At 58.6% G+C, this 18,250-nt stretch overlaps 1 protein-coding gene across 4 annotated transcripts in view; it reads left to right on the top strand.

The window, feature by feature from the left end:
• Positions 1 to 10,341, top strand: part of GLIS1 (GLIS family zinc finger 1) — a 221,123-nt gene extending 210,782 nt beyond the window's left edge. For 2 of the 4 annotated variants that reach the window (XM_078073123.1, XM_078073124.1), the window contains 4 exons: positions 1,528 to 1,726; positions 6,430 to 6,608; positions 7,227 to 7,394; positions 9,832 to 10,341. In XM_078073123.1, coding sequence (XP_077929249.1) covers positions 1,528 to 1,726; positions 6,430 to 6,608; positions 7,227 to 7,394; positions 9,832 to 9,989 — 704 coding nt within the window. In that variant the 3' untranslated portion in view covers positions 9,990 to 10,341. The remainder of the gene's footprint in view (positions 1 to 1,527; positions 1,727 to 6,429; positions 6,609 to 7,226; positions 7,395 to 9,831) is intronic. The other 2 variants (XM_036075235.2, XR_013448186.1) reach the window with 2 other exon arrangements.
• Positions 10,342 to 18,250: the final 7,909 nt, after the last annotated feature.

Consider the following 18,250-nt stretch of genomic DNA (forward strand, 5'->3'; position numbering starts at 1 on the left):
TTGGACATAGCCTGAGCTGGAGCTCCAGGTCAGTTCCTGGGCCTGGCTTTAAATGGACTTTCTTTTGGTATCACTTGGGAGGCTTGATTCGCTGCAGTTGAGGCTTGGAACTTGCCATCCCTGCCCTGGCCCTACTCAGTTCCTGGTAGTAGCCTCCTGAATTGCAGGCCTGGACGAAAGGGGGCAACCTGGGATGGGCTAGCCTTGGAACCCCAGCCACCGGAGAATGTCAAAGTTCCTTCTTGACTCCATCCATGAAAAGAGTGTGCTGTGTGCTCAGGTGGTCCTCATGGTAAAGAGCATTGGGTCTGAACCCACAATGACCGGGGTGCTGTGCAAACTGTAGCAGCTGACCCAGTTCCCACCACCATCTGTCCCCTCTGTCCACGGCTGGCTGTGGTCCCCAGGTCTGCAGAGTCGTCCCGGGCCGTCAACTGGATGACTTAATTTCCAGGAAAATTATGGCAATTTCTATTAAAATTCAAATAAATGTGGCCAGATTTTAAAAGGGGAACAAAATTGGCCCCATTTTTTTCAGATAAAATGGAGAAAAACTTGCCACCCCTGCTGTGTCCCTCTCAGGCTCTAGTCCCAGAGTTGGGGTCCATTCTCCCCTCTAATTGGGGTTCCTTGGTGAAGGCATTGGGAAGCACTGGCCTCAGTAGCTGCTCCCAGACCCTCAGTTAGGCCCCTGGATCAACATCTGACTATGACCTAATGTTCCCCATTTGATTCATCCCCCACCTGTCTTCTTAACAAGGGTCAGACCCTTGGGAGTAAAAGTGATCGAAGGTGGTATCACCCTGCAGGCGTCTTCTAGAGGTTTAGAATCGTAGATGAGAGTATGGCTGCCTCCACTCCTCCGTCGGGACCCTTGTGTCATATATAGCCTATACAACTGTCTGTGGCATCCCTTCTCATAGGTCTTCTGGGCCAGCCTGCCATCCAGCTAGCACAATCATCCTGTCTTTGGGACCCCTCACAGTGGACATCCAGGCTGTGCTTGCACGTCTCTGGGGGCGGGTAGTTCATTTCCACCAAAGGCAGCCCATTACCCTACAGCAGCTCTGCGTGTGAGAAGTACGGCTAAGCCCTGAGCCTCTCTCAGGCTGCTCTCCATTCCAGGATCCCTGTCTGCTTCTGGGGCTACTCGGAACAGCTTGAGGCAGCATGAGACTTGAGGCAGAGTGCTCCATACAACCCCCCACCCTAAAAAAATGCGCGCGCGCGCACACACACACACACACACACACACCCGGCCTGACCAGCTGATGCCTCTGACAGGCCCTTGTCAGTCCACCTCTGCTTTCAGGATAGCCTCAGCCCCCACAGCCCTGCAGCCAGGGCATGAGCAGCGGAGCGGGGCCGTCCTCCCCTCGTTTGGGCCCTGACCTCCTGTTAATATGACCCCACTGGTTTTCCTCCATGTGTGTGTCTTTCTGCCAGTAGGCACACAGCTCCTGGGTTGTTCACAACCACCTCTAGGGCGTGGCCCAAGCCCAGTGGTATTTGTTTGCTTCCCTGCAGGCGTGTATCCTGGCTCCATCACCCCCCATAACGGGCTCGCATCGGGCATCCTGCCCCCCATGCACGAGGTCCCTTCCAGGCACCACCCCCTGGACGCCAGCACCAGTTCCCACCACCATCTGTCCCCTCTGCCCACGGCTGAGAGCACCAGGGACGGGTACGTACAGCAGGCTGGTCCTCCGGGACAGCGAGCAGGCAGGTGAGGGCAGGCGTCCTGCGCAATTCGCGGTTGTTACTGATAATGCAGACAGTGGGCATTTATGCAGCGCTTGCTGTGTACCGTACCCTGTACCGAACACCTCCCGTGCACAGTTTCATTGGCACCTCGCAGCCACACACCAGGTAGAGGGTGTTGGCACCTGGGCTTGCTGACGCCTCGCCTCGTGTCCTCCTCCCCCGTGAGGGCGGCCGAGGAAGGCGCTGTGCCCCGTCCCGCACCCCGGACTGCCATGCCAGGCGCCCTCGGGGGCCTCACTCTGGCTTCTCTTTGGCTCACACTGTGTGTTTGGTGAGCAGACTGCCCACTGCCCACTGCCCACTCCAGGGGTGCTCATCTGGCCCTCACCCCCACTTCTGGCCGCGGCAGCTGTGGTCACTGCCCTGCCTTCGGGGACTGTCCGGGGGCCCCTCGTGCAGGATCACTGCAAGCAGGAGTGGCCTCTTCCTGTATTCAATGTGGTTCCCATTGTGGCCACTTAATTGGCTGGAAATGGTAAATGTGCTAATTGCTGGCCCCTGGTGCTGCCAAAGTCTGTTTTCCTTGCAAATGGGCAGAGGGTGGTCACATAGCCCCACTGTCTGCCCTCCCCGCCACTTTCACTTCTCGCTAGCAGGACTTGATCAAACTTGTCCCCCAAGGCCTGGCCTCAGTACCTTCCACCTCCTCTGCCCTTCCTCCCCAAGGCAACAGCCTTAGCCTTGGCATCGGCCTGCCTGTGCCTGGGGCCAGCCTGGCTTCATCACCAAATCTGTTGTCCAGGGCTCCTAACCAGGCTCCTGCCACTCACTCATCCGTTCATTCAGCATCCAGTTATTGAGCCCTTGGTGTGGGCCGGCCCTGGACCCCGTGCTGGAGCCACTGATGACCCCAGCCCTGGAGAAGCTAACCATGAGGAGGGGACATAGACCTGCAGGGATTGACGTTGCAGGACAAGGGCTCTGAGGGAAGAAGCAGAAGGGGCTGTGGGCGCCCAGAGGAGAACCCAGCGTGGTGGGGGACAATGCAGGGAAGGCTTCCTGGAGGTGATGCTAGGCCGGGCCTCCACAGTTAAGTAGCAGTTAACTGAGTGGAGGGATAGGAGCAGTGAGTAGGCGTGGTGAGAGCTTGGCGTGTTCTGGGGAACATGCACCTTCCTTTGAGGTGACAAGCTCAGGAGGGAGGTCGCCGGGGCCAGATCACCCGGCCTGTGGCGGGACTATATCCGAAGGGTGCCAAGCGGTGATGTGGTCGGTTTGGGGAGGACGGCGTAGCTCGCAGCATGGGGCTGGTTGCTAGGGGCAGCATCGAATGTGTGTGGGTGGTGGCCTGAGCCAGGGCTGATGGGTGGGGAGGAGAACCACAGGGAGGCATTAGTGACAGAGAATCAGTGGGCCTCGAGGAAACGCTGGCTGGGCGGGGAGAGGAGGAGCCACCTGGGATGAGCCCCCGGGGAGGCAGAAGTGCTGTTCATGGAGAAGGGGAAGACTGTGGTGAGTGGGTGGAGAGCCACGAAGAGGCAGCCTGATGGGGTGCAAAAGGGGACCCAGAGAACCAGGCCTCCGTGAGCCTCAGTTTCCTCCTCTGTAAAATGGGTATTAAGATATCCTCGTCTAGGAAGGTGGTGAGGGTCAGCCATGCCTGACATGCACGTGCCTGGCACTGTACGTGTCATCTGGTGCAGGTTCCACGGACATCGAGCCCCTGGACCCCATCCACCCACCCACCGGCTCAAGCCACCTGCTCACCCACCAGCCAGCCCCAAAATATCTCCAACCAAACTAAAATAAACCACCAAGGCCTTTCCCCGCTCAGGCCTGTGCACTCTGCTCCACCTCATTCATCACCTGCCTGCCTCCTGCGTAAGTGCCCGTCAGGAATTCCTGCAGCGAGAGGCAGAGTGCTGACAAGCCCAGGACGGCCCAGCCCGCCATCCAACCGCCCGTGTCTGTGGGAGCAAGGGCTCAAGTCCTCCCAACCGGCCAGGCGCCCGGGCTCCGTCGGCTGGGCTGCGGGAGAGGAGAGCCCTCAAGCCTGACATCAGTCCCAGGCCCAGCCTGAATGGGTTTTTTTTTTTTTCAGCCCCTCAGAAGAGAGGCAAGGCAGGGGGGGAAGGCCTTCAGCCTCCCCTTCCTGCCAAAGTCAACAGGGAAGGCCACTCGCGGCTCCCCGGTGGTTTGCTGGGACGTTTAAATAGCTTGACAGAATTATCTGATTCACTCAAAAATATGCTAAGAGGGCCCGACTTCATGACCAAATTTATTTACCCTGGCTCAGGGAAGACGCTGAAAGGGCGGTTTTTTTCCCTAGCCCCATACGAGGTATGAAGCCCTCAGTGTGCCAAGCCAGTGAGGTTTTATATTAATTTTTATAGGTTCCAATTGAAGCAAAAATATTTGATTTAGGAATCATTTGCATGATTCAGAAGAGGCGCTCCAGATGCTCTTTTTTCCTTTTAAAGAGTTCAGGTAGAGCAGCGTAACCTCAGCCTTCATGTCTGCTGCCGAGAGAGTCGTGTTCTGTTTAATTTCACTGGCTGTGAAGGTGGCAAATGTGAATTTATGGCAGGTTTGAGACAGGAAAAACAAACTTTGAGAATGCATGTTTTTTTTCCCCCCCTTCAGATCTGGTTCTCCTTAATTCTGCAGAGTTAATCTCTGGGTTTTGTAGCTGAGCATTTCAGAAACCCGTGTGTTAGTATTTATCAGCTGTTTGCTGTGTGCCAGGCGCAGGGCTGAGCACGGAGCCCCCGAGAGGTGAGGCCTGGCCCTCCCGCAGGAGCTCCCAGGGGAGGGCACCGACCGGAAGTCGGGGAAGAGCGGCGTGGGTGCCGGCGTGGGGCGGGCCTGAAGGAGGAGGAGCCACCCTTCTGGCCACCACAGCCCAGCTCCGCCAGAGAGGTGGCTGTGAGGACACATGGCTTATGCACAGCCACACACCCCCCCCCAATTTGACGGCCCTGTGAGAGAAGCCTAAAAGTAGTCCTGAGGATGATAACGAGAAGTCGTGGAGCCTTGATGAGGATTCAGTTCACTAACTTGAGGCTGCGGGTGCGAGATGTTGGGCTGGGGCCAGGGGCCCAGCACAGAGACCCCCCGTGTCTGCTTGCAGCACACTCACAGTGGTGGGGTTCCAGACATTGAATGATGGCAGTGCAGCAGAGGGTGTCCAGGTTGGAGGGAGCAGATGGGGGGACCCAGCAGAGCTACAGACGTAGGGCCCACTGGCCTCTCCCCAAATCTTCCTCTGTTCCAGGATAGTCTTGCTTCCCTCAGAGAAAGGCACTGATCTGTCCCCTTAACGCATCATGTTTTGGAGGGTAGGCAAGGGTAGTATTCCTGGCCTGAAAAGATCACTTTGGCTGTGACATTGAATTTGTAGTGTATTTTAATGTGGATGGTCCACCAGACCCACAAAGGCAAATAAGAGAGTAGACACTCTGAGTTCCCCCTGCCTCTTTCTGCAATGCACATAGGGCTTTACAAGCAATGAGCCTTCAGCCTGGTCCCCAGAGCCCCCAAGTCCATCTGACCCCAGGGCCAGGTTTGTTCCTGTGAGCAGACCCCAGAGGCGTTTGTGGCAGCATGAGGAAGGAACCTGGGCTGCAGTAACGTGCAGTCCAATTAGATGACCCGCATGGGCTCAGCTGCGTTCAGGGTGACTGCACAGCTCTCAGCTGCTGCAGCCTCATTCCAGATTGTGAGCTTCCAGGAACACAGTCTCAGGCCTGCACCACCTCAGGCTCTGTATGAAGGGAGGTGGTGAGCCCCCCCATCATAGGATGTATGCAAGTGCAGGGATGGAGACAGAAGGTCTCTGAGAGCACACTGTGCAGGGGAAGAAAGCCCAACTTAGACATCAGAACTATCTGCTAGTTTTCTTTCCCTGCATCTTTATAATAATGATGACGACTCACGGAGTGGCTAAGAATACATCTGACATCATATTGGATGCTCTGTCCACTTTGATTTATTTAATTTTACCCTCATCCTAACCTGTGAGGTCAGTGCTGTGTGGCCAGGACTAACTTGGCGAGCCACATCTCTGAACCTTGGTGTTTTGCTCTGTGAGGCAGAAACAAGGACTTCTCTTACGGGCCTGAGATGAGGCGGGGCTCAGCAGGCGCTGACTGTTAGTGCTCTGCTCCGGAGCTGCCCGGGGGTCAGCACAGCTCTTCCTGGGTTGTCCTCCAGGTGGCCAGAGCGCAAGCGCAGACTGAGAGCAGCACGATCCAGTGGGGAGGCCGGGGGGGGGGGCTGGTACTTCGCCCAGGTCACAAGAGTCCCAGTGTACCAGCTGGAGAACACAGCAACCCTGGGAGCAACGCAGGGCTCAGAGACATTAAGCATCTTGCCCGAAGCCACACAGCCAGTGAGAGCAGATGGGGTTTAAAACACGGTTCTTTCGACTCCAAAGGTGATGCTGATAACCAGTGTGCCTTGCCGATTGCCAGTCCTAAATACCAGATAGAAGCTCTTCTTTACTGATTCCTTTGGACTCTCAAGCTTAGAGGACTTTCAAATTTAATTCCAGTTTGAACATAATCTGTAGTAAAAGCTTCCTCTTCTAACTGCACTGTCTTAAGTAAGAGCAGATCAGGTAGTGAGCTCAGCGTGGCCAGAGGGAAGCAAGCAGCAGCAGCCATGCCTCTGGCCCCCACGGTCCCCAGAGCCTATCCTGCTGATGACTGTCTCTGTTCTCTCCAGGTTGGGACCCGGCCTCCTCTCCCCTATGGTCAGCCCACTGAAGGGGCTCGGGCCACCACCGCTGCCACCATCCTCTCAGAGCCATTCTCCGGGGGGCCAGCCCTTCCCCACACTCCCCAGCAAGCCACGCTACCCGCCTTTCCAGAGCCCTCCACCCCCACCTCTGCCCAGTCCACAAGGTAGGCTCTGGCCGGGGGCCTCTCTCCATAGACACCCACTGACTCCTGCTCGGGGTGCCCGAGGGGAACGGGGCACTGACCTGGGGGAGACAGTGGGTCGTCAGAATGAGGGAGGGCACTGAGGGCCACCGTGGGAGAAGCCAGGAGTCAGGTGACCCAACACGCCTCGTCGGGGGCACTTCCTGGAGGAAATTCCACCGGAGGGGTGAGGAAGAGTTTGTCCCATTGACAAGGCATTGAAGGGAACAGCATTGGTGCTGGCAGGGGGTGGGAACGGCGTGCCGCTTGGAGGGAGGTGAGTGAGCAGGCATCTCCGGAGGTGGGGATGGAGGACCGACAGTCCCTTTCCTCAGAGCACTGCATCAGCCACCGATGACTCAAGTCAGGTGCCGCCACATGAGGCTACCTTACCTCCCCTCCCCCCGTGGCAGGCAGAGAGCTGGGAAAGGGGCCCGGGACCCCTGGCACCTTCTCCCCCTGGAACCCTCTTCTCTCCCTCACACCCAGCATGGCCGGACAGGACGATGTGGGAGGCTGAACAGCGCAGCAGGGACGGTCCCCTCTTGGCCCCCGGCTCTCTTCCTTTGCTAATGCAGCCCCTGTTGCCTCCCTCTGCAGGGTACCAGGGCACTTTCCACTCCATCCAGAATTGCTTCCCCTATGGCGACTGCTACCGGACGGCTGAGCCCGCAGCCGGTGGGGACGGCCTGGCCGGGGAAGCCCACGGTTTCAACCCCCTGCGGCCCAATGGCTACCACGGCCTCAGCGCACCTTTACCTGCCACCGGTAAGCTCCCCCTGTATGCCTCCCTTCCCTGACCACCTACCACGGCCCAACCCTGTGCTGGGTGCTTATGCACATTGTCCTGAAGCCCTGGGACGGCCCAAAGAGGTAGAGTCATCGCCACTTGACAGAAGGAGAAATTGAGGCTCCCAGAGGTCCCAGGACCCCACAGAATTGGCACTGACATCCCGCCTGCCTCCAACGTCAGCGTTCCTTCCACGTCGTCACACGGCTGATACGTGTGTGCTCTCTGGCAGGTTTCTGAAGACAGAGAAGAATCAGACTTGAGAGCTTGCAGTCTAGTTGATGTTCCGTTTTAACTATTTACTGAGCACCTACTGCGTGCCAGGCACCGTTGTAGGCCGTGGGGATATAGCAGGGAAAGAGACAAACACGGATCTCTATTCAGCAGATAAAATGAGACCAGAGTGGCCACACTAGTAGGAAAGGACGGAGCCTAGACATTGTGCTTGTCCCTTGTGCTGCATCCGTGTCCCCTCCAGGGCCCTGGGCCTTCCACAAGTAATGCCCCTGCCACGGGGGAGAAAGGCAGTGACAGGCCAGCGTGGAAGGGCTCAGACCAGCAGGGCTGGTGCTGATCAGAGCAGGGGCATCAGAGGGGTGGGGCCAGACCCTCCCGGAGTAACTCAAGCCACAGCCCACCCCAAGTCAGCCTCCAGGCCCGCATCCAGGGGAAGCTACGAGACCTGGGGCAGGGTGGGGGCCCAGACAAAGGAGAGCCTGAGACCCTGTGCCAGAGGCCCCTTGGGCGGCTCTGGGGGTCTGCAGCTGGGGGTAGAAGATTAAGGACATAGGGACAGCCACGAGGCCACAGATGATGAGATGTGGAAACCCGGGGGTCTGTCTGCACGTGGTCCGTGGGTTCCTGCTCGCACACATGCTCTCACGTCTGTGCAGGTGTCCTTTCTTCACACGTTTGGGGCGCACGTGTGTGGTGCCCGTGTGTGTCCTAGGGCCCGCACAAGTGGGCTCCGAGCAGTGCGAGCCCCCCTGAGTGTTTAAAGAGCTCGCAGGGCACAGGTGCTCATGTCTCACACGTGTGCAGACAGCACGCTTGGGCCGATGTTCATGCCCTGTGTACACACGCGCGTGCTCCCCAGCCCGTATTCCCACCTGCACGCACCCTGGTTGCCGCGAGCCCATCCCACGACTCCTGTCTGTGTGCACAGACTGCGTTCGAGCGTGCTGTGTGTCTGCGGGTGGCGGCGGGTCACATCCGTGCGTCATCGGCAGACGTGTACCCCATCCCAGGGTGCGTGCGGGCGGGGGGCGTGTTTCCTGTTTGCACACACGCGGGTTGGTGTGTGATGAGGACTGGCCAGCCATTCCCAGCACTGCTGGCTCTCCCCCACCTCATCCTCCCCCTGCTCCATCCGGTGCATGGCGGGATTTCTGGGTTTAGCGGCAGGAATAAGTAACTCGGACGGGCAAGAGGCAGCTTCCATGCCCCCACACCAGCGTAGTGGATTCTTCTGGCCCCCTTCCTCCCCTGCTATCTGGGTGGCAGCCCAGCATTCAGGGCCCATTCCAGGACCCGCGAAGCTGCCTACACCTCCTGCCAAGCTGAGCATAGACAGGCAGGATTGATCCAAACTAACAGGGTGGGGCTGTGGGGCCTCAGGAGTAGTTCGGCTTAATCCCACTGCACAGATGGAAAGACTGAGGCCTGCCTATTTTAGGCTACAGAAATTTGTGACAGCAGCTCAGGGACAGAGCCCTTAGGGCAGGGACTGGATAAGTCCCTCCAGGTTGAAGGCCTTTGAGCGGTGACCCCACACAGAGACAGCACGTCCAGTGGAAGAACCAGGTGTCTCGGGGCCAGATGGATCTGGGTTCAAATCCCAGTTCCCTCACCTACAAGCAAGTGACCTTGGGCAAGTGTGGCCTCTCTGAGCCTGCCTTCTCAGCTATAAAATGGGATAATGACTCCCACCTCACAGGACTGTTGAGAAGCTTAAGTGAGATGGCTTCAAGAACCCTCAGTAAGAGCCCAGTGAGTGCTCATCTCCTTCTTTGGGTTTCTTGTGTCTGGTTGGGTGAAGGAACCTGAAAGGGTGGGGATGGGCTGGGTTCCCTCTGCCAGGAGGGGACCAGCCCCCGAGGGCAAGAACTGTGATAGCCCACCCCTCCCTTCCCCACATTCTGCCCTACAGTCCAGCACTGGACGACGGACTGCCCCAAGGCCGCCATCTGTCTGTCCAGCTGCCCTGGGCCCCTTGGGGGGAGTGCAAGGCCTAGAGCGCCTCCTCCCACCCACTGGCTCCCCTGTCTGGAAGAGCAGAGGCTCAGGGCCCGGCCGAAGGGACAACCATGAGAAGGGACCCTGGGCAGGAGGATGGGGTCAGGGGGCTGGGAAAAGATGATGAGGCAGAGCCCCTGCGTTCTCCAGCCCGAACCCTGTTCCCCACCGTACCCACAGGCTACGAGGCCCTGGCCGAAGCCCCCTGCCCCACGGCGCTGCCACCACAACCACCCGAAGACATGGTGTCCAGTGGCCCCGAGGACTGCAGCTTCTTCCCCAACGGGCCCTTTGACCACTGCCTGAGTCACATCCCGTCCATCTACACGGACACCTGAAGGAAGGCCCCGGCCGCACCTGCCCCCCCCCCACCGCAGACACTACCTTGCCCGCTAGCCGTCCGTCCCCGCCCTCCGTGCACCCAGCCTGAGCCACCAGGCCGCAGCTCCCCACAGACTCGGGGTGGCCTGCGCTGGCCAGGGACAATCCCCTGAGCCCGAGCTGGCTGCTCGGACATGCCCGTCAGGATCCGTGACCTGCGACGTTCCCCTGACTGTGTTTTCCTTTTCTCTCCCCAATGGTTTTGAAATCACAGACCTCGTGTATATAAAATGTACAGAACTTGTTTTCCATTCCCCTTCCAGTTTTATATTGTGGGTTTTTACAAGAAAAACATTAAAAACTGGAAACAAGACGTGGGGGCCTGGTTCTGCCCGCGAGCCGGTGTCGAGACCAGCGGCACGGTGGAGGGGTGTGTAAGGGAGCCGGGGCGGGCGGCTGGGAGGCGCGGGGAGGGGGGCCCGCCGCACACGGCCCGCACCGCCTGCTGGTCCCAGACCGCGGCGCAAGGCAGGTGAGCTGACCAAGGCTAGGGCTCACACTGGAAGCCAGATCGCCTGGCCTAGACCGTTGCTCTCTGCACCGACTTCTCAGCTGGTAGAAGAACAGGCTTCCAGGCTGGCGCTGGCTTCGGGTCAACAGGGAAGGCCGTGGGGCGGCAGGGCAGGCCTTTTGGAGACAGAGCCCAAGCAGCCTCCTGAAGGCGGGGGTCAGGCTACGGACAGCGTCCCTGGGCCACAGATCCCCACCCCACCCCAAGCCGTCTGGGAGGGGAGAAGGAAACCAGTTCTAAGGGCACCAAGGCTCCGTCAGGGTTGCTGTCCTCCCCTGCCTGGCTCCTTCCCCATCATCCAGGCCTGGGCAGATGGCCTGGACAGTGTCCTGCATCTCACCACGTCACCCTGAAGGTCACTTGGTTAAAAAAAAAAAAACGTCCTCCAGGAAGATTCCTACTTCAGCATTGCCGAAGTGAAATGCAATAAGGGAAGTCACGTGTACTGCAGACCTACTGTGTGCCGGGCTCTCCTCGGGCGGCTCTGTGTCGAGCCTCTGGTCCCCCTTTAGGTGAGGCAGAGCAGTCACGATTCAAACCCAGCTCAAAGGAACGCCTCTTTGTCCCACATGGCTGGGGCAGGGAGGCAAAGCAAGATGGAAAGATCTAGTCAATCACTTCTTCTTTTTTTTTAATGGTTTATTTATTTTAGAGAGCGCAGGGTTGGGGAGGGGCAGAGAGAGTCTTAGACTCCGCACCGTGCGTGGAGCCTGACTCAGGACTTGATCCCACAACCCCAAGATCACGACCTGAGCCAAAACCAAGAGTCGACGCTTAACCAACTACACCACCCAGGCACCCCCCAATCCCTTCTTTATAGAGAGGTTCGGGGTTCAGAGAAGCCACCCAGCCAAGGGGTAACAGAACTAAGGCTGCCACCCGTGTACGTGCCCGGTCTCTCCCTGCAACCTAGGGAGGCCATGCATGCTGCTCTGTGTCCAGGGCCGACCTGTCGGGACTGTGCCTGGGTTCCCTTCCCTCTGGCTCCCAGCTGGCTCCAGCCAGTGAGGAGCCCCGCATGGGAAGGGAGGAGGAGAGCAAGGGTCCCTGGGCGGGCTCTGTCCTCACTCAAGAGCCCAGCTCCAGCCACGTGGGCCCCCCCACACTGTGGTGGTCACGGCAGGGCCCCCTGTCCTCCCTCTTCAGGCATGGGCTGGGGGCTGGAGCTGCCCCCACTCAGGAAAGTCTGTCCCTCGTTTGCCTGCCACCCGTCCACTCTGTTGTACATAACTAACTAACTCTTTCCTTCAACCCTCCTCACCTGCCCGGTCAGACGCCCATCTGCTTCCTGCCGGAGCCTGACAGTGACCCCATTTTACAGATGCAGAGACTGAGGGACCGGGAAAGCACAGCCAGCGGGTGGTAGAGCAGGGATTCAAACCTGGGGATGGGGCTCCAGAGCACACGCTCTCACCCACTGCACTTCCAGCCCTTAAGGACTCGGGGCAACCTGGCTCCCACCTCCTGCTCTCAGAGCAGGCCCCGTCCAGGCCCCCAGCAGGGAGATTCCAACCGAATGCCACACAGCACGTGGGCAGCTGGGATGAGGACCCAGGGCTCCTGACTCCCAGGCGCCCCGATCCCGTAGTCCCATCCTCCACTGGTTTTATGGAACTAATTAGGTCGTGGCAAAATTCCTTTAAAAGAGATGCTCAGGAATCAATACTGCATGTCATTGTAAGCACTTAATCCGCTCCAGATAAGCAGAATTAAGCCGTACAATGAGGACATATTTCTATTAATAATGAAAGGGCTGAGCCGTGAGCAGGAGAACACACAGGGAGCTGGCAGTTGGATCCCATTTAGTTTCTGAGAGACAGAGAGAGGGAGAAAGGGGGACAAAGGCAAAGAGAAACAAAAGAGAAAGAGAAAAGACAGGCGAGTGAGCTGGAGACAAAGACCCGGCACACAGTAGGGACTCAGTCATAGCAGCTTTCATCCTGACCCTGAGCTGTAAATGTGACTGCCCCCTTCCCTTGCTGGGGTCTCCTCTGAGCCTCCGCTCCTCCTCTTGGCACCAGGAGGCCTCCCGCCCAGACGCCCGCAGGTCTCCATCCTAGTCTAGCGAACACAGCAGCGGGTGGGCCTCTGCAGCAGGACCCGCCAAGAGACTGGACCCAAGCTCCCTTCCCGGCCATGCTTTCTAGCAAACACAGAACCGCGGCCCCTCCTGGGCTCCGACCGAGTGCCCGGGCTGCAGCCAGGACTGTGCTGCCATCACAGGGCGGGGTGCTCACTGCCCCCCTCACAAAGGGGCTTCGGGTCAGGTGGAAATGGTTAGGATCTCGTACCTGGAGAGGCCCTGGGGGATGGACCGCCGCTTGGGGCCCCGCAGGGTGTATAGGGCAGTGCAGCTGAGTCTGCCCAGGAGCCCCCAGAGGGGGACCCAGGGTACAGGCATGGTGCCCAGGCCTGCCAGGTGACTGCACTGCCCTTCCAGCCCAGCCATGCTGGGGGGCCCCTGCTGCCCTGCCCTTTGTCCAGTCCAGGCTGAGACTGACCTGTCCCCCACCCTGCCTTATCCCTATCTCCATCAGGGCCCCTGTGTCTTCTGTCTCTTCCTGGGCCTCTGTCTTCTGTCCCCTGTCCCTGTCTTCTGTCTCTCCCTGTCCCCCGTCTTCCATCCATCCCCCTGTCCCTCTGTATCCCATTGTTCCCTGACCCTCTCTGCTGTCCCTCACTGCTCCCCCTGGTCCCCCAGCAGCTCTCTGCCCCTCCATCCTCTGTCTCCCCATCTCTGCTGAGCCCTTTGTCCCCCCATTTCTCTCCTTCCCCCCTTCTTCTGCCCCTCTCAGTTCACTCCGTGTCTCTTTTTTTTCTGTGTCTTTCCCCTGCCCTCTTTAAACTGCAAGTCTTTCTTCTGTGCCCAATTCTCCCTGCCTTGCCCCCTCCTCAGTGACTCTCGCTTCACTGTCTGTGGCCTAAGGCAACATAGGGCTCTAGTGGCTAGGGGGAGAGGACCCAAAAAGGGCGTCCCAGAAGAGTGCTGGTGGGACAGGCCCTTGGGGCAGGGGCCTCTGGTCACTCACTCCCCTCCTCGGCCACCTACAAGGGGTCTCTGGGGAGAGTGGGTATCAGGACCTCCCCTTCTGCCCTTCATGGCCAGGCCCAGGGTCCCTTGATGCTGGGCACAGGGATTCCCCATCCCTGGATCTGCCTGGACTCCCTCGGACTCCAGAGTCTCTGTTGCCGCTGGCCCTTGGGTCCCCAATGACTCAGGCCACCAGAACTAAGAGGCCCACTGAGGCCACTGGTTCCGCCCCCTCTCCATGGATGGAGGATCCCAGGGCACATGGAGAACGGGGCACCAAGCAAGGGGGGAGCCGGGGGTGCCATGCCCGCTTTATCCCTCGGGACGCCCCTCTGCCCACTGCTGTGAAGGGAGCGGGCGAGGCTCCCCCTGGAAGCTCGGGAGGCAGGTCCTGCTCTGCCCTCCGCACAGCTGACTGCCCGGCCCCTGGAGCACACAGCAGGCGCTCAGTACTTGTTTGCTGAATACATCCGAGGGGCATGAGAGCCAGAAGCGAAGGACCCCGGCCCCGTCTGCACAGAACCTCATGCAGATGGGGGCTGCAACACGCATTTGTGAGCTCACTGCCCCGTCCAACCCCTCGTTTTCCAAATGAGAAGACCGGTCCCAAGAGTGTGACGCGTCCAAAGTTTACGGAGCAGGTCAGTGGCCAGCAGTGGAGAACCCAGGCCTCCGGTCCCCAGCCTGCCCCCTGCCCAGCCCATCCTGTCTGCCCACCTGAACACCAATGGCATCCCATGCCTTCCGGCTCTGCCGGGACCGACGTTGTTAGGGCACTCTGCGAGGTTAAGTGTCATTAGCCCATTTTGCAGAGTGAAGAACTGAGCCCAAGAGAGTGAGGGCAGAGCTGGAAGTCCAGAGCCGGTCTGTGGCACCAGCGCTGGGCCGCCCGCCCCTGCCGACTTGGGTCCCGGGGAGCCGCCCGAGGAGATTCGGTGCCCTCCCTTCTCCGCCAGCCGGAGGGAACCCTTAGGCTCTTACAAGTCCTGATTTATATACTCGCCTGGGCCGGCAGCCCTGCCAGGGATTTATAGGTTTCTAAGTAATCGTGTCTTTGGAGGGAAATGCAAACGGGGCGTGAACCAGGGAGGAAAGGCTGCAGCCAAAACTGACAGAGCCAAAGCTCTTCAGTTTATTCCCAGGGGCCCCAGGGCCCGTGGTGTAATGGGCCCTGCAGAAGGCCTGCCAGGGGCCAGTGAGGCATCGGGCCTCCAGGAAGCCGCGTGCCAGGCCTTTCCACCAAGGAGATGTGCCCTGTGTCTGCAGGAGGGTGGGGCTGCTGCCTGAGCTCCCGCGGGGCCGGGGAGCAGGGGGCGCGGTGCTGGGTTTGGTCAAAGAACGGGGGCCGCCGGGTTTCAGGATCACTTGGAGGAGGTGGGAGTGTGGAGGGGATGGAAACAGGTTTTGCCTCAAGTTGAAAATGTTGAAGCTGGAGCATGGGCCCATTATCCTATTCTCTGGGGCTGGTTATAACATCCTCTATACTTTCATGTGTATGTGACATTTTCCAGAAAAAAAACTGACCCAGTCCCAGCGTGGCCAGGGCGGGATTTCCTTGCTTCCCAGGCAGCCTAGATGGGTACGAGAGGCAAATTCAGACTAGGGCCCTGGAGGGGGGTCTAGGGCCCAAATTCGTCCTTACTGTAGGCCTGTCTTGTCATAGCAGGGGCCATGTTGGAGGTCTTGTGTCCCCAGGGCCTCACACAGGGCCTGACACACAGTTGGTTTTCTGGATTAATTTGCCAGTGACAAATAAAAGTCTGTGCAGAACACGGGCCAGAACGGGGAGAAGTCCGCTCACCTCACACCTGAAGCTGGTTGCCGCTGCTGGAGGTGTGCCTCAGAGTACAAGAGACTCGGGGGACTTGGAAGACAACCCGAAAGCTCTGCAGAGTGCCCTGGACAGAGGGTGCTGACTACACTGGGAGACCCCCGAGCAGGCTGGGACCCCGGAGGTGGGGCTGGGGACAAATCTCAGATTTCTAAAAGGCAAAGCCCTCTAAAGCAGAATGGACTACTTTAGGATGAAGTGAGCTCCCCATCCCTGGGGGTATGCAAGCAAGAGTGGACAGGAAGCTATGAAGCAGTCCTGTCCCTGGGTCAAGGGTTTCAAGGGCTAGACCGCACAACCTCCAGACGCTTCTCAGGCCCAACCTGAGACAGCAGCCGTCTCCTGCCTACCCAGGCAGCAGTGGGGCCTGCCACCCAGCATCGTTCCTGAGCCCGGACTGAGGGCAGTGTGTGTCCAGGTGATTAATTGCGCGTTCGCAGGGAAAGCAGGTGGCCAAGCCTTGGGTTACTGCCTAAATATTTTCTCAGAGGTTCGGGGCTGGCAGACCTCACACCCAGGCAGCCCAGGACAGCGGGAAGGGGCAGCCATGATGGGGGCCTCTGTTCTCGTGTTTCCCCGACTAGGAGCTCGTGTGTTGAGAAACCAAACCTTGTCTGGAGGCTGCAGGGAAAGAGCAATGTTGACCCAGGGCCGCAGGCTGGAGCACACGCGCTTCTGTCGGCCTTTGGAATCTGGAAGGCGGCCAGGCCACAGGTGGGACAGCATCTCACCAGCATTTCCCCTCACAGATGGGGAAACCGAGGCTCAAGAGTTCAGACTGGCCCCAAGGGTGGGGGCAGTGAGGGATTGGTTGTGATGTACAAAGAGATTAAGTCTCAGAGAAGGAAAGGCCCCGCCCAAGACAGCTCAGTTTACCCATTTGCGTAGCTTAAAGCAGAATCATCTTTTCCCCCAGTGACGACATGTTGGAATCATCTGGGAGTTTCCACACCTCCACACACAGACCCCACCTGTGAGCAGGGGGATCAGCCCTCTGAGGGAGGGCAGGGTTCTGTGTGTGGAAGGCTCCCCCAGAGGCTCCAGTGTGCACAGGGAGGGCTGGGAACACTGGTCCAGGGGTTCCACCAATGGCTCCCACTTACCCTGGGCCGGGCACCGTGGGCGCTCTACATGTAGTCATTTAACCTCCACACAGCCCTGCAGGGCAGGGCCGGTTATCATCCCCATTTCACAGATGAGACGACCGACGGCCCGAGAGGTGATATAAATTGCCCAGCCTCACACACGGGCAAGCCAGGCTTCGGACTCCTGTCCTCCTGACTGCAAAGCCCTTGCCCCGGGCCAGCCTCTGTGCCCCAGCACTTTGCTGTCCCCCAATCCCTACAGTGTGTTGTGATGCCAGGTTGCGATGCGTTCCTGGGATGGGGGGTCAATCCCATTTACCACCTGGGGGAATCGAGAGCTCTAGTAGAACAGGACGTCTGCCTTGTGGGCTGTGGCTGGGCGAGCTGGTATTTTCACCCACGTTTGGCACTTCGCCCTCACCTAAGATTTCCTCCACGTCAGTCTCGCCTCCACCGCCAGACAGTGAGCAACCTGAGGTGGCAGCTGGCAGGGGACTGGAGCCCGATCCCGAGAAAGGAAGTTCAGGGGCTTCTCCTGCTAGGAAGCAAAGGGGGAGCGGGAGGACGGCCCCAGGGTGAAGTCACTGAATCCTGCGCGAGGCTGTCTGCCAGGCCAAGCAAGGCGCTGCATGTTGGGCCGCCGTCTCCACAGAGACTGGTTTTACTAGATGGCTCCATGCCCCAGGGAGGCCTGGAATGTAACGGGCACACGCCACTCTCTTTTTATTGATGGAGAAACTGAGGCTCAGGGAGCTTGGCGCTTTTGAAAGATGGGGAGGCCCGGTGTTGACAGCAGGGGTTCCGGTGTCTCCAGAATTGCTCCAACTAGGGGGCTGTAGGTAGGTCACCTCACTGAGTCTGGGTTCTACTCTGTCAGATGCGACGGTGGCCCTCCCTCAGCCCGCAATTAAATGGGGCAAAACTGTCACATAGTAGGTGCTCAAGAACTAGAACCATATTGCTTCCATTTGAGGACTGCCCGTTAGACAAATGCCCCAAGTAGTCTCCCCATAAGTCTAAACCAAATTTCACGTTGCAAGTAGGGAAACTGAGGCCCAGGAAGATGGTCTGAATGACTGGGGACATGTGGCAATTTGGCAGTGGATCTGATCTCAGGATTCCCAGGGCAGTGCTCACATCACCCCAGGCTGTCTTGGGCAGAGGCCTCACTGGTCAGAACACGCCAGCCTATCTACGCAGGGCCTGTGACCTTGATTCAAATCCTGGCTATGCATCCTTAGACAAGCTCTCTCTGGGCCTCCATGCCTCAACTAAGAAAAGGAAGGGGCGCCTGGGTGGCTCAGTCGGTTGGGCGTCTGCCTTCGGCTCAGGTCGTGATCTCAGGGTCCTGGGATCGAGTCCCGTGTCGGGCTCTCTGCTCTGCGGGGAGCCTGTTTCTCCCTCTCCCACTCCCCCTGCTCTTCTCTCTCTCTCTCTCTCTGTCAAATAAATAAAATCTTTAAAAAAAAACAACAACGAAGAAAAGGAAAACCACGGTCCCACATAAGGTGTCCTGAGGAGTTGCTCCAGGTCAGGTCACCCAAGTCTTCCTTCCACACAACAAAGCACTCAGTATGTCACACAGCAGGGATGCCAACAGGCTGGCTGGGGACTCCCACACAGCTGTTGCCCCCGGACCCCCACCCCAGGAGATGGCCCCAACTCCCGAGTCTCATGGCTTCAAGGTCCATTTGTCAACAAGACCTAGAGTTTCACTCAGGCCATCTCAGAAAGGACAATCCCTGTTTTACAGATAGGAA

Source organism: Halichoerus grypus, chromosome 5, assembly GCF_964656455.1.
Source record: "Halichoerus grypus chromosome 5, mHalGry1.hap1.1, whole genome shotgun sequence".
Taxonomy (NCBI): domain Eukaryota; kingdom Metazoa; phylum Chordata; class Mammalia; order Carnivora; family Phocidae; genus Halichoerus; species Halichoerus grypus.